Here is a 13,769-nt window from a genome sequence, read left to right as displayed (position 1 = left end):
GGGGTGAAGTTCCAGAGCACGGGAGGTGCCCACTGCCCTAGGTCCTTGCCCATGCTGTCCCACACACCCTGCCACTCACAACTACCCAGCCTCGGGGCAGATCTCTGGGGGATATTCTTACGTAGTTGTTGAACCCTGAACAAGACCTGGAACACATTCAGGAGACATAGCAATAGGACCATGCTGGTCTGAACATCCCAAGGGCATTAAAAACTCTCAAGAGCTGTTGTAACTAGCCTGTGGGAAAGGGAAGGTGAAGGTGTTCCCCCCAGTGTCCCCCACAGATTGGTTCTCCGCAGAAAAAAGTGAGAGAGTGTGATTCCTAATAATTCCCAGGAGATAGCGCCCGAGGTACAGAAGTGACAACAATGCTGAATATGCAGACCAAATCATTCTCATGGACAATAATGTTATCGTAAGCGAGTAGTACAGAGCGCAGCAGAAAGAACATTCTCATCCAGCTCTCAGAGAAGATAAACAGCACCGTAGGGAATACCTACTACAAGTAAGGACTTACATGACACAACCATGCAAACAAATAATACAACATTGTGTCCAGCAACTATTAAACTAATACAATTAGTATTAGTAGTACTAGTAGTATTAGTAGTATCTCAACCCTTCGTGCCCCAAGTTGGGCACCAAAAGCACCGTTGTGGTTTAACCAGGTCTGCAGTTAAAACAACCACACAGCTGTTCACTCACCCCCCCCTCCCAGTGGGGCAGTGGGATGGAGGAGACAATTGAAAAAAACAAGTGATGAACAGCATAATATCTTGCCACTTGAAGTCGATGCTCCGTGAGATCCTGAGCTGTCTCGCCTCCCGGTCCACCCCCAGTTACATATGGAGCATGATGTGGTATGCTATGGAATATCCTTTTGGACAGTTTGGGTCGGCTGCCCTGGCTGTGTCCCCCCCAGTGTCTTGGGTGCTCCCCCCTTCTCGCTGGCAGGACAGTATGAGAAGCCAAAAAGTCCTTGACTGCTTGGCAACAAATAAAAACATCTGCATGTTATCAACATTATTCTCATCCTAAATCCAAAACACAGCAATGTACCAGCTGCTAGGAAGAAAATTAACTCTGTCCCAGCCAAAACAAGGACAGGATGTCATCCAGAGGGACCCTGACAGGCTTGAGAGGTGGGAGAATGGATGGAGAGCAGCCCTGAGGAGAAGGACTTGGGGCGTTGGGGGACGAGAAGCTCCACATGAGCCGGCAACGTGCGCTGGCGGCCCAGAAAGCCACCCGTGTCCTGGGCTGCGTGTCCAGCAGCGTGAGCAGCAGGTCGAGGGAGGGGATTCTGCCCCTCTGCTCCGCTCTGGGGAGACCCCCCTGCAGTGCTGCGTCCAGCTCGGGGGTCCCCAGCACAAGAAGGACACGGAGCTGTTGGGGCGAGTCCAGAGGAGGCCATGGAGATGCTGCGAGGGCTGGAGCACCTCTGCTCTGGAGACCTCAGGCTGAGAGAGTTGGGCTGGTTCAGCCTGGAGAAGAGAAGGCTGCGCGGAGACCTTAGAGCCCCTTCCAGTCCCTGCAGGGGCTCCAGGAAAGCTGGAGAGGGGCTGGTGCCAAGGGCAGGGAGTGCCAGGCCAAGGGGAATGGCCTGAAGCTGCAGGAGGGGAGATGGAGATGGGATGTGAGGCAGAAATCCCTCCCTGTGAGGGTGCTGAGGCCCTGGCCCAGGGTGCCCAGAGAAGCTGTGGCTGCCCCTGGCTCCCTGGCAGTGCTCAAGGCCAGGTTGGATGGGGCTTTGGGCAAGCTGGGCTGGTGGAGGGTGTCCCTGCCCATGGCAGGGGTGGCACTGGGTGGGCTGGGAGGTCCCTTCAACCCAAACGAGGCTGGGGTTCTCTGACGTCTCCGGCAACGCCATCGCCCAGCTGGGGCCGCTGGCCGCCCTCAAGGCCCTCACCGTCCTCAACCTCTCCCGCAACCGCATCGCCAGCTTGGAGCCGCTCGGCTCCTGCCACAACCTCCAGAGCCTCAACCTGGCCGGTAACCGGGTGAGCAGCCTGCAGCAGCTGCGGTGCCTGACGGGGCTGCGGCGCCTGGAGAGCCTGCGCCTGCGCGACCCCCTCGCCCGCCTCGCCAACCCGCTCTGTGCCGCCCCGGCTTACCGCGCTGCCTTGGCGGACATGTTCCCCGGCCTCAAAGCCATCGACGGCGAGCGGGTGTCCGGTCGGGGCAGCGAGCTCTACCGGCTCTGCCGGGATCTCGACAGCTCGCTGGGGCGCGGTGGCGTCGTCCCTGCGTGTGTGTGTGTCACCCACATCACCGCTGTGTCGGGGGCACCCGCATCCCTGCAGCAGGGTCGGGGGGGGACGTGGGGAGCACCCGCCCCCCGAGCCCAGCCGAGCCGAGCCGGGCGGAGCGGAGCGGAGCGGCAGGACTACAGCTCCCGTGCTGCACCGGCGGCGGGCGGCCCTCCCGGGCTGACGCGGCCGGCGGCTCCCGGGGCCGCCTTTGTCCCTGCCCGCGGCCCGGCCGGGCTGGCGGCGCGGCCCCGGCGCAGGTAGGGGCGGGGGGCGGCGGGCCCGCGGCACGGGGATGGGCGCTGACCCCCGCCCCGGGAGGGGACCCCGGCCGCGACGGCCTCTCCCCACCGCTCCCCTGCGCTCCCCTCTGCCGGCCGCCCCCGGCCCTGCCGGCCCCCCCCCGTGCCCGGCGCCCCCCCGGTGCTCGCCCCTGCCCGGCCTTTCCCTGTCTCGCCACGGGGCCCCCGTGCCCAGGCGGACACGCTGCTCCGTGTCCCACCCGCCCGGCCCCCCTGGCTCCGGCCCTGCCGACACCGACACCAGCGCTGGGCAGGGCCCGGGACGGGACGGGACGGGTGGTCAGACCCCCCGGGACAGCCCGGCACATCTTCCTCCTGCTCTCCTTGGGCACCGCAGGCCCGTTTGGGGAGTCGCGAGCTTCCCCAGAGCCCCTTTTCCCGGCGAGTTCTCGCCTTTTGCCGGCCGGCTGCGTGGGCCACGCTCTTGGGGTCGGTGCTTTTAGCAGGAGTTTTGAAGGCTCTGGCTGGAAGGGAAGGCGGCTGTTGGCAGGTAAGTGCGCTTCTGCCCCCGATTCCTTCTGAATCCAGGTGTTGTGCTTGGCAGGGCCCCTCTGTCCTTGCTGCGCCGGCGCGGCTGCTCACGGGACAGGCCTCTCCTGCGGAACCCGGAGCATCCCACCGCCGTCTTCCCGCACAAGTAGCTGTATACCTGCCTCCGTCTGCCCGCCGAGAGCCAGCGGCACGCCGGACTCCAGGCCGCTGCGGCAAGGTGGGGGTCTGAGCTGTCCCGGCGCTGCCGTCGGGATGCCGGAGCCCCCGGTGCCACCGGGGCCCTGCCGGGCACCGGCAGGATTTCCGCGGAGGGGCTCAGCGAACGCGCGGTGGGGCGTGCTGAGCCAGGCGTGCTTCTTGCTGCAGATGTCGGTGACCTTTGAGGACGTGGCCATCTACTTCTCCCCCGAGGAGTGGGCAGAGCTGGCGGACTGGCAGCGGCGGCTCTACCGGGAGGTGATGCTGGAGAACTACCAGGCGGTCGCCTCGCTGGGTGAGGACTCTCTCCGGCGCCGCCGGGCTGGGGTCGAGCCGCAGTTCACCTCTGTAACGGAGCTGGAGCCTGGAAAGCGAAAATCCAGCTGTCGCCGTTGGTGCCCGAGCGCTGACGTAGGGGTTGTGATTGCAGGTTTTACCCTGCCAGGCAGCCTCCTGCGGAGAGCGGTCCTGGTAGAGAGAATAGAACAGAACAGAATAGAACAGAACAGAACAGAATAGAACAGAACAGAATAGAATAGAGCAGAATAGAACAGAACAGAACAGGACTGGACTATTTCATTTGGAAGGGACCTACAACGACCATCTAGTCCCACTGCCTGACCCCTTCAGGGCTGACCAGAGTTCCTGGCTGACCAAAACCTCCCTGGCGCAGCGAGGAACCATTCCCAGGTGCTGTCAGCAGGCGAGCGGACGAGGTGACGAGGGCAAGGCGAGAGGAGGCTGTAGGCGCAGGGACGGGGGGGCCGAAGCCGTAGGCGGGCAGGGACAGGAGAGAGGAGCAGAGTTGGGGGGGGATGCTGGGGCTGTGGGTGTGGGGGGGCGGCGATGCTGTCCCGCAGTGCGGGAGAGGGTGCCTCTCTCTCTGCCCCGGACAGGCTGGCCTGCCGTCAAGCCAGAGATCATCTGCCAGATGGAGCGAGCAGAGCTGCCGTGTGTGTCAGACCCCCCCAGGACACAGCGGAGCCACTGGACCCCTGTCTCAGGTTGGTACCGGGGGGCTGTGGGGGTTGTGGGGGGTTCCAGCAGCAGTGTCCCCTCGGCCCCAGATGCTCTGTGCAGCAGGAAGGGTGGGGGGCTGGTGGGGTGCCCATGCCGCTGGCCATGGGGAGGGGTCCCACGTGCCCGTCCAGTCCCTGGCAGTGACCCCGGCCTCTTCTCCCCAGCAGCCGGCGACCCTGGGGCACAGAGGGAGGCCGGGGGGATCCCCGAGGGGCTGCTGGCACCCACCGCCCTGCTCCCGGGGATGCCCAAGCAGGGCAGGAGTCGTCAGGGGTACTCAGCCCACAACCAGCCAGGCAGGAGCCGGGGGGGTTCCTCCCTCCCAACCCCCCGGCCGCTGAAGAAGACCCCCCCCACATGTTCGGAGTGCAACAAGAGCTTCAGGAGCCAGTCAGCGTTGGCCGTCCACATGCGGAGCCACACGGGTGAGCGGCCCTTCGTCTGCACCGACTGCGGGAAGCGTTTCAGCTACAAGCATCACCTGCTGAGACACCGGCATGTGCACACCGGTGAGAAGCCCTTCACCTGCAGTGACTGCGGCCACCGCTTCAGTGATAAGTGTTACCTGGTCATCCACCAGCGCACCCACACTGGGGAGCGACCCTTCACCTGCTCCCAATGCCCCAGTTCCTTCAGGGACAGCAGTAGCCTCACTGCCCACCAGCACATCCACACTGGGGATCGACCCTTTGCCTGCACCCACTGCCCCAAGGCCTTCAGGTACAAGAAGACCCTCATCGCCCACCAGCTGATCCACAATGGGGAGCACCCCTTCGCCTGCGCCCACTGCCCTAAGGCGTTCAGGTACAAGAAGACCCTCATGGCCCACCAGCTCCTCCACACCGGTGAACGCCCCTTTGCCTGCGACCAGTGCCCCAAGGCCTTCAGGGACAAGAAGACCCTCATCATCCACCAGCGCATCCACACCGGGGAGCGACCCTTTGCCTGTGCCCACTGCCCCAAGGCCTTCAGGGACAGCAGTACCCTTGCTGTTCACCAGCAGGTCCACACCAGTGAGCGCCCCTTTGCCTGTCCACAGTGCCCCAAGGCCTTCATGTACAAGAAGACTCTCACAGCCCACCAGCGGGTCCACACCAGGGAGCGCCCCTTCGCCTGCGCCCACTGCCCCAAGGCCTTCATGTACAAGAAAACCCTCACTGCCCACCAGCGGGTCCACACCAGGGAGCGCCCCTTCGCCTGCACCCACTGCTCCAAGGCTTTTAGGGAGAAGAAGACCCTCACTGTTCACCAGCGCATCCACACTGGGGAGCGCCCCTTTGTCTGCGCTCACTGTCCCAAAGCTTTCCGGGACAAGAAGACTCTCATCGTCCACGAGCGCATCCATTCCGGGGAACGTCCCTTTGCCTGCGCCCACTGCCCCAAGGCCTTCATGGACAGTGGTAGCCTCACTGTACACCAGCGGGTCCACACTGGTGAGAAGCCCTACAAGTGCAACGAGTGTGGCAAGACCCTCAGCCAGAAGCGTAACCTGGAGAGGCACCAGCAGATTCATCGGAACCTGCCAACAGTGCCAGAGGGCAGACGGTAGGAGACCGGGGGTCCATCCCTGGTGGAGTAGCGGGCAGAGGACAAGCCGTTCCGGTGCGGCCACTGCAAGAAGCGGTTTCAGGATAAAGGGATCATGCTGGCTTACCAGTACACCATGGCACCCCCAGCCTGTGGCCACCTCCGCAGCCCAGCACCCCCTGAAACTGCTGTTGAGGGGCTGCGGGGTGCCGGGGACTGTGAGGAGATGTCCTGGTTTCAGCTGGGATAGAGTTAATTTTCCTCGTGGTAGCGGGTGTAGAGCTGTGTTTTGGATTTGGGATGATAACAGACTGCTGTTTTGGTTGTTGCTCAGCAGTGTTTACCAGGTCAAGGACTTTTCAGCTTGTCCTACTGCCCCTCCAGCGAGGAGGCTGAGGGTGCACCAGAGGACGGGAGGGGACACGGCCAGGACAGGTGACCCAGACTGGCCAAGGGATTCTCCATACCGTATGGTGTCATGCTCAGTATATCAACTGGGGGGGAGCTGGCCGGGGGTGTGATTACTGCTCAGGGATGGGCTGGGCATTGGTCAGCAGGTGGTGAGCAATTGCATTGTGCATCTCTCATTTTCTATATTCTTTTATCATCATTATCATTATAATTTTCTCTTCCTTTGTTTTCCTATTAAACTGTCTTTATTCGAACCCATGAGTTTTACTTTTTCTTCAAATTCTCCTCCCCATCCCGCCAAGGGGAGGAGTTTGTGAGCAGCCACGCGGTGCTCAGGTACCAGCTGGGGCTGAACCACGACAATCCTTTTTGGCGCCCATTGTGGGGCTGGAAGGGTTCACATAATGACAGATCTGACGAGAGCATGTTAAAACAAAGTTGTTATAGGCATTTATTACATTAGTTAAATAGTTGCTGGTCACAATGGTGTTTTGTTTATTCTAATGGCTGTGGTGTGTAAATGCGTACTTGCTGTATGTATTCCCTGCGGCACTGTTTATCACCTCTGGCAGAGGGGTCAGGATTCTCCTTTTGCTGTACTGTGTAATATCGACTCATGACATGATAACATCGCTGGTCATGAGGTTAAGCTGGTATTTGTACTCGGCATTGCTGTCATGTCCATACCTGGGGAGCCATCTCTTAGAAATTATTAATAATTACACTCTAACTTTTCTCCTCAGAAAGCCAGTCTATGGGGAAGCTGTGTGTGTGTGTGGGGGGGTACTTTCTCCTCCAAGCTAGTTACAACAGCTCTCGAAAGTTTTTTATAGAGTAAGAGCAACCCCAAGGAGAAGGACTTGGGGTGTTGGTGGGGGAGAAGCTCCACATGAACCGTCAATGTGTTCTCGCAGCCCAGAAAGCCAGCTGTGTCCTGGGCTGCGTGTCCAGCAGCACGAGCAGCTGGTTGAGGGAGGGGATTCTGTCCCTCTGCTCCGCTCTGGGGAGACCCCCCTGCAGTGCTGCATCCAGCTCGGGGGTCCCCAGCACAAGAAGGACACGGAGCTGTTGGGGCGAGTCCAGAGGAGGCCACAGAGATGCTGCAAGGGCTGGAGCACCTCTGCTCTGGAGACCTCAGGCTGAGAGAGTTGGGCTGGTTCAACTTGGAGAAGAGAAGGCTGCGGGGAGACCTTAGAGCCCCTTCCAGTCCCTGCAGGGGCTCCAGGAAAGCTGGAGAGGGGATGGTGCCAAGGGCAGGGAGTGACAGGCCAAGGGGAATGGCCTGAAGCTGCAGGAGGGGAGATGGAGATGGGATGTGAGGCAGAAATCCTTCCCTGTGAGGGTGCTGAGGCCCTGGCCCAGGTTGCCCAGAGAAGCTGTGGCTGCCCCTGGCTCCCTGGCAGTGTTCAAGGCCAGGTTGGATGGGGCTTTGGGCAAGCTGGGCTGGTGGAGGGTGTCCCTGCCCATAGCAGGGGTTGGAACTGGATGAGGTTTAAGGTCCCTTCCAACCCAAACCATTCTTTGATTGCATGATTCTATGAATACCCTTGGGATGTTCAGACCAGCATGGTCCTATTGCTATGTCTCCTGAATGTGTTCCAGGTCTTGTTCAGGGTTCAACAACTACGTAAGAATATCCCCCAGAGATCTGCCCCGAGGCTGGGTAGTTGTGAGTGGCAGGGTGTGTGGGACAGCATGGGCAAGGACCTAGGGCAGTGGGCACCTCCCGTGCTCTGGAACTTCACCCCTGAACAAGTGCAGAATCCTGAAAAAACGGTAAAATACTTGGAAAAAGGATGCTGTCACCCTGGCAATTCCAGAGAGACACAAATCACTGCAAGGCGCTGGGGCCTGGCCCATGCCTACCGAGCCCTGTTCAACACCATTCAGTACCCTCAAGGGGAAGAGAAGGTCTCTGGATCTGACCACCAAATGACAGGCACCGCGGTTACTCCAACCCCCGCAACAGGCTGTGCAGCTGAAGCAGGGGCCAAACCTATGCCAGTATCAGTTGCCCTTATAGACAAGAAGAAATACTGGAAGCAGAAGTCATCTCATTTTGTAAGGCATTGAGAATCTTCTCTTAAGAGGGAGCAGGAGGAAGGAGCCCCACCAGCGGGGAGGCAGACTAATCTGAAGCAGGGCCATCATGAGAACAGGAGGAAGAGGAAGAATTCCCTGCTTCCCCCTGAGGTAGAAATTAGCAGGTGAGTTTCTCCTCTTCCTGAGAGGGAGAGGAAGAACTCAAATGAGACAGTAACCACCCGATCCCTGTCCCTGAGTGAGCTGCGACATAGGTGAAAGGATTTCAGCTGCCATCCAGGGGAGCAGCTGGCTGCTCTGGTGCTGGGATAACGGGGCCAGTAGCCTGGAACTGGAGGGAAGGGAAGCCAAGCAGCTGGGATCCCTCTCCAGGGAAGGGGGCATGGACAAAGCATGAGGGAAAGGTAGCCCTTCAGTGAAGATGTTGTGTGTCACCCAGGCAAGTGGGCCACCATGGAGAGAGGTATCCAGTCCCTGAGGGAATTAGCCCTGCGGGAGGTGGTTTATGATGACCCGGACAACGCACAGTTACCCACAGATCCTGATGAAGTTCAATGTACCTGACCCATGTGGCGGATGTTTGTACGCAGTGCACCATCGTCGTACACCAACTCATTGGCAGTGATGGACTGGGAAGGCGAAGAGGCACCAACGGTGGATGAAGTGGCTGGCCGACTCTGTCAATACAAAGAAAGTCTCTCTTCCTCCCTCATCTCAGCTGTGGAGAAACTGTCCCAGAAGGTCCAGCAACTCAAAGAGAATCTGTCCTACTGCCCACCTGTACGGACCAGTATCTCAGCTATTAGGAGTAAGCATTCCTCTACCTGAGAGAGGGTATAGAAGGTGCACACCACAAGCAACCCTGTGGTTTTACCTGTGTGATGACAGAGAGGACATGAGGAAGTGGGATGGTGTTTTGGATTTGCGTGGCAAGGTATTGGTAGCTGGGGGGGCTACAGGCATGGCTTCTGCGAGAAGCTGCTAGAAGCTTCCCCTGTGTCTGATAGAGCCAATGCCTGCCGCCTCTAAGATGCTCTCACCGCTTGCCAAGGCCAAGCCAGTCAGCTACAGTGGTAGCACCTCTGTGATGATATATTTAAGAAGGGGAAAAAAAAGGAGTGGCAACTTTTGCAGCCAGAGAGAGGAGGGAGAAGATGTGAGAAACTTTGCAGACACCAAAGTTGGTGAAGAAGGTGGGGGAGGAGGTGCTCCAGCCACTGGAGCAGAGATTCCTCTGCAGCCTGTGGTGAAGACCATGGTGAGGGAGGTTGTCCCCCTGCAGCCCATGGAGGATGACGGGGAGCAGAGATTCCACCTGCAGCCTGTGGAGGACCCCACGCCGGAGCAGGTGGAGACACCTGAAGGAGGCTGTGCCCCTTTGGGAAGCCTGCGCTGGAGCCGGTTTGCTGGCAGGACTTGTGACCCCGTGGGGGACCCATGCTGGAGTAGTCCGCTCCTGAAGGTCTGCACCCCGTGGGAGGGACCCACGCTGCCGGAGCAGGTGGAGACACCTGAAGGAGGCTGTGCCCCTTTGGGAAGCCTGCGCTGGAGCCGGTTTGCTGGCAGGACTTGTGACCCCGTGGGGGACCCATGCTGGAGTAGTCCGCTCCTGAAGGTCTGCACCCCGTGGGAGGGACCCACGCTGGAGCGGTTGGTGAAGAACTGTAGCCCATGGGAAGGAGTTACGTTGGATAAGTTCGTGGAGGATTGTCTCCCATGAGAGGGACCCCACACTGGAGGAGGAAAGAGTGTGAGGAGTCCTCCCCCTGAGGAGGAAGGAGGGGCAGAGACAACTTGTGATGAACTGACCACAACCCACATTCCCCGTCCCTCTGTGCCACTGCAGGGGAGGAGGGAGAGAAATGGGGAGTGAAGTTGAGCCGGGTAAGAAGGCAGGGGTGGGGGGAGGTGTTTTAAGATTTGGGTTTATTTCTCATTACTCTACTCTGTTTTGCTCAGTTATAAATTAGATGATTTTTTTTTCTAAGTTGAGTTTGTTTTGCCTGTGACAGTAATTGGTGAACGATCTCTCACTGTCCCTATCTCAACCCACGAGCCTTTCGTTATACTTTCTCTCCCCTGTCCAGTTGAGGAGGGGGAGTGATAAATCGGCTTTGGTGGGCGTGTGGCCTCCAGGCGGGGTCAGCCCACCACAGATTGAATACCTATCTCGACCTTAGAGTCATGAGGATGTGAGTTACAAGGAAAAACAATCACAAAAGGGGATTCTTCCAGGAAAAATGCCACTCCTGTTTCCAGTGGGCAGTTCCCCAGAACGAGTGGAAGGGCTGATCATACTTATGATCCTCATGAAGGGACTTCTAAGTCATTTTCACAAGAAGTGAGTGGCGAATACGATGAGCAGGACTAGAGGGGCCCTGCCTCCAGCCAGGTGGAGGAGAGGCACAACCGGGTTTCCTGGACTGTGTGGATCCGATGGCCTGGCACGTCAGACCCCCAGGAGGACAAGGCTCTAGTGGACACCGGTGCACAGCGTCCCCGAATGCCATCGAGCCATGAAGGGGCAGAACCCATCTGTATTTCTGGAGTGACGGGGGCTTCCCAACAGCCAACTGTACTGGAGGACAATGTTGAGTCTAACTGGGAATGACTGGGAAAAGCATCCCATTGTGACTGGCCCAGAGGCTCTGTGCATCCTGGGCACAGACTACCTCCGAGGAGGGTATTTCAAGGCCCCAAGAGGGTACCGGTGGGCTTTTGGCATAGCTGCCTTGATGGGGGAAATGGAACATCTCTCTACCTTGCCCGGTCTCTGGAGATGGGGGAAGACCCTTCCATTGTGGGGTTGCTCAGGGTCAAAAAAGAACAGGTGCTGATCACTACCACAAAAGTGTACCGTCAGCAATATCGCACCAACCAAGACTCCCTGATTCCCATCCATAAGCTGATTTGTCAACTGGAAAGCCAAGGAGTGATCAGCAGAACCCGCTCACCCTTTAACAGTCCTGTATGGCCAGTGCAGAAGTCCAATGGAGAGTGGAGGCTGAAAGTAGATTATTGTGCTGCTGTGCCGGACATGCTGGAACTTCAATATGAACTGGAGTCAAAGGCAGCCAAGCGGTACACCATTATTGATACCAGGAATGCGTTTTTCTCGATCCCTTTGGCAGCAGCGTGCAGGGCACAGTTTGCTTTCACTTGGAGATGCACCCAATACCCCTGGAATCGACTGTCCCAGGGGTGGAAACACAGTCACCATGTTTGGTAGTCTTGGAGTCTTGGAGGTGGTTGGTCCTGAAGCACAGCTCCTCCTGGCACCCCGACTGCCGGTGCTGGGCTGGATGGTCAAAGGGAGGGTCCCCTCTACACATCGTCCAGCTGATGCCAAATGGAGTAAGTGGGTGGCACTGATCCCACAGTGGGCTTGAATAGGAAACCCCAGCCACCCAGGAATTCCGGAAGTGATCACGGACTGGCCAGAAGGCAAAGATTTGGGGATGTCACCAGAGGAGGAGGTGACACGTGCTGAAGAAGCCCCACTGTATAATAAACTGCAGAAAACGAGAAGCAATACGCCCTGTTCACTGATGGGTCCTGTCGCACTGTGGGAAAGCATCGGAGGTGGAAGGCTGCTGTGCGGAGTCCTACATGACAAGTCGTGGAACTGCTGAAGGAGAAGGTGAATCAAGCCTGTTTGCAGAAGTGAAAGCCATCCAGCTGGCTTTAAACATTGCTGAAAGAGAAAAGTGGCCGATGCTCTACCTCTCTACTGATTCATGGATGGTGGCAAATGCCCTCTGGGGATGATTACCACAATGGAAGCAGAGCAAGTGGCAGCGCAGAGGCAAACCCATCTGGGCTGCTCCATGGTGGCAAGATATTGCTGCTGGCTAGAGAAGCTGGGTGTGAAAGTCCATCACGTAGATGCCTACATACCGAAGAGTCGGGCCACTAAGGAACATCAAAACAACCAGCAGTGGATCAGGCTGCTGAGGTTGAAGTGGATCTGGACTGGCAACGTACAGGTGAATTATTTGTAGCTCGCTGGGCCCATGGCACCTCAGGCCATCAAGGAAGGGATGCAACATAGAGATGGGCTCGTGATCAAGGAGTGGACATGACCATGGATGCCATTTCACAGACTATCCATGAATGTGAAACATGCACTGCAATCATCAAGCTGAGTGGGTAAAGCCTGTCTGGTATGGAGGACGATGGCTGAAATAAATATAAATATGGGGAGGCCTGGCAGATTGATTACATCACACTCCCTCCTGTAGGAGATGCTGATGCAGCCTGGGCATTGCCATAGCCACAGAGGCCACCCCCACACAGCCAGGAGCAGTCTGAGGAGCATCAGGAAGGATGACAGAGCCCTGGGAGCAGCACCAAGGGACTCTGGAGCGCAGGTAGTGTTTTCATCAATCCTCCTGGTCAAAAGGAAGGGGTATGAAAGGGCCAGTTGAATCTGGCAAGTCAACGAATGGTCACAGGACTGGTGCCACAGCAAGAGCTTTGGCTACCTAGACCATGGAACTCGCTTTGAGAAACCTGGTCTGCTGGGGGCGGATGGGGTCCATCTGTCAGAGAAGGGCAAGAGCATCTTTGGTCACAGGCTTGCCAAGCTGGTGAAGAGGGCTTTAAACTAAAGTTGCCAGGGAAGGGGAACCTCAGTCCATCCCACTCCTACCAGTCTGATGCCAGTGCCAGCAAGAGATGCTGGTCCTGGTTCAGTGTATTTGCTACTCACTTCTTGTAAAAATGACTTAGAAGTCCCTTCATGAGGATTGTAAGTACGATCAGACCTTCCACTTGGTCTAGGGAACTGCCCGCTGGGAACTGGAGCAGCATTTTCCAGAATCGTCCTCTCTGTGGTCACACAGGTAAAACCACAGGGTTCCTCGTGGTGTGCACCCTCTATATCCCCTCTCCTGGGCAGAGCAACCCTTACTCCTAACAGATGACATACTGGTCTGTACAGGTGGACAGTAGGACAGATTCTCTTTGAGTTGCTGGACCTTCTGGGACAGTTTCTCCACAGCCGAGACAAGGGAGGAAGAGAGACTTTCTTTGTATTGACAGAGTCGGCCAGCCACTTCATCCACCGTTGGTGCCTCTTTGCCTTCCCAGTCCATCACTGCCAATGAGTTGGCGTACGACGATGGTGCGCTCCGTACAAACATCCGCCACATGGGTCAGGTACATTGAACTTCATCAGGATCTGTGGGTAACTGTGCGTTGTCCGGGTCATCATAAACCACCTCCCGCAGGGCTAATTCCCTCAGGGACTGGATACCTCTCTCCATGGTAGTCCGCTTGTCTGGGTGACATACAACATCTTCACTGAAGGGCTACCTTCCCTCACGCCTTGTCCATATCCCCTTCCCTGGAGAGGGATCCCAGCTGCTTGGCTTCCCTTCCCTCCAGTTCCAGGCTACTGGCCCCGTTATCCCAGCTTTAGAGCAGCCGGGTGCTCCCCTGGATGGTGGCTGAAATCCTTTGCACATCTCGCAGCTCACTCAGGGTTTGAGATTGGGTGGTTACTGTCTTGTTTATGAGTTTTTCC

At 57.8% G+C, this 13,769-nt stretch overlaps 1 protein-coding gene across 4 annotated transcripts; it reads left to right on the top strand.

Moving 5' to 3' along the window:
• Nucleotides 1-1,799: 1,799 nt before the first annotated feature.
• Nucleotides 1,800-6,450, top strand: LOC129203625 (gastrula zinc finger protein XlCGF26.1-like). Of its 4 annotated transcripts, none has more exons than XM_054818413.1 (5): nt 1,800-2,509; nt 3,096-3,260; nt 3,410-3,536; nt 4,138-4,245; nt 4,426-6,450. In XM_054818413.1, exons 3-5 carry the CDS (start codon nt 3,410-3,412, stop codon nt 5,808-5,810), a joined length of 1,620 nt encoding a protein of 539 aa, XP_054674388.1. In that variant the 5' UTR covers nt 1,800-2,509; nt 3,096-3,260; the 3' UTR covers nt 5,811-6,450. The 4 variants fall into 4 exon arrangements, with proteins under 4 accessions (XP_054674388.1, XP_054674385.1, XP_054674386.1 ...); XM_054818410.1 differs by having other exon boundaries at nt 1,997-2,509; nt 4,429-6,450; XM_054818411.1 differs by lacking the exon at nt 1,800-2,509 and adding an exon at nt 2,524-3,041 and having other exon boundaries at nt 3,154-3,260.
• The last annotated feature ends 7,319 nt before the right edge of the window (nt 6,451-13,769 follow it).

Source organism: Grus americana, chromosome 2 (assembly GCF_028858705.1).
Source record: "Grus americana isolate bGruAme1 chromosome 2, bGruAme1.mat, whole genome shotgun sequence".
Taxonomy (NCBI): Eukaryota; Metazoa; Chordata; class Aves; order Gruiformes; family Gruidae; genus Grus; species Grus americana.
Note: the sequence above shows the minus strand (reverse complement) of the source record. Positions and strands in the feature narration are given on the sequence as shown.

What these genes read in the sequence shown, in the direction of transcription:
- LOC129203625 (XM_054818413.1), top strand. Translation starts at nt 3,410, where the DNA reads ATGTCGGTGACCTTTGAGGACGTGGCCATCTACTTCTCCCCCGAGGAG. An exon ending in CCAGGCGGTCGCCTCGCTGG is followed by an intron (nt 3,537 to 4,137) that starts GTGAGGACTCTC and finishes TGCCCCGGACAG; the next exon opens with GCTGGCCTGCCGTCAAGCCA. An exon ending in CCACTGGACCCCTGTCTCAG is followed by an intron (nt 4,246 to 4,425) that starts GTTGGTACCGGG and finishes TCTTCTCCCCAG; the next exon opens with CAGCCGGCGACCCTGGGGCA.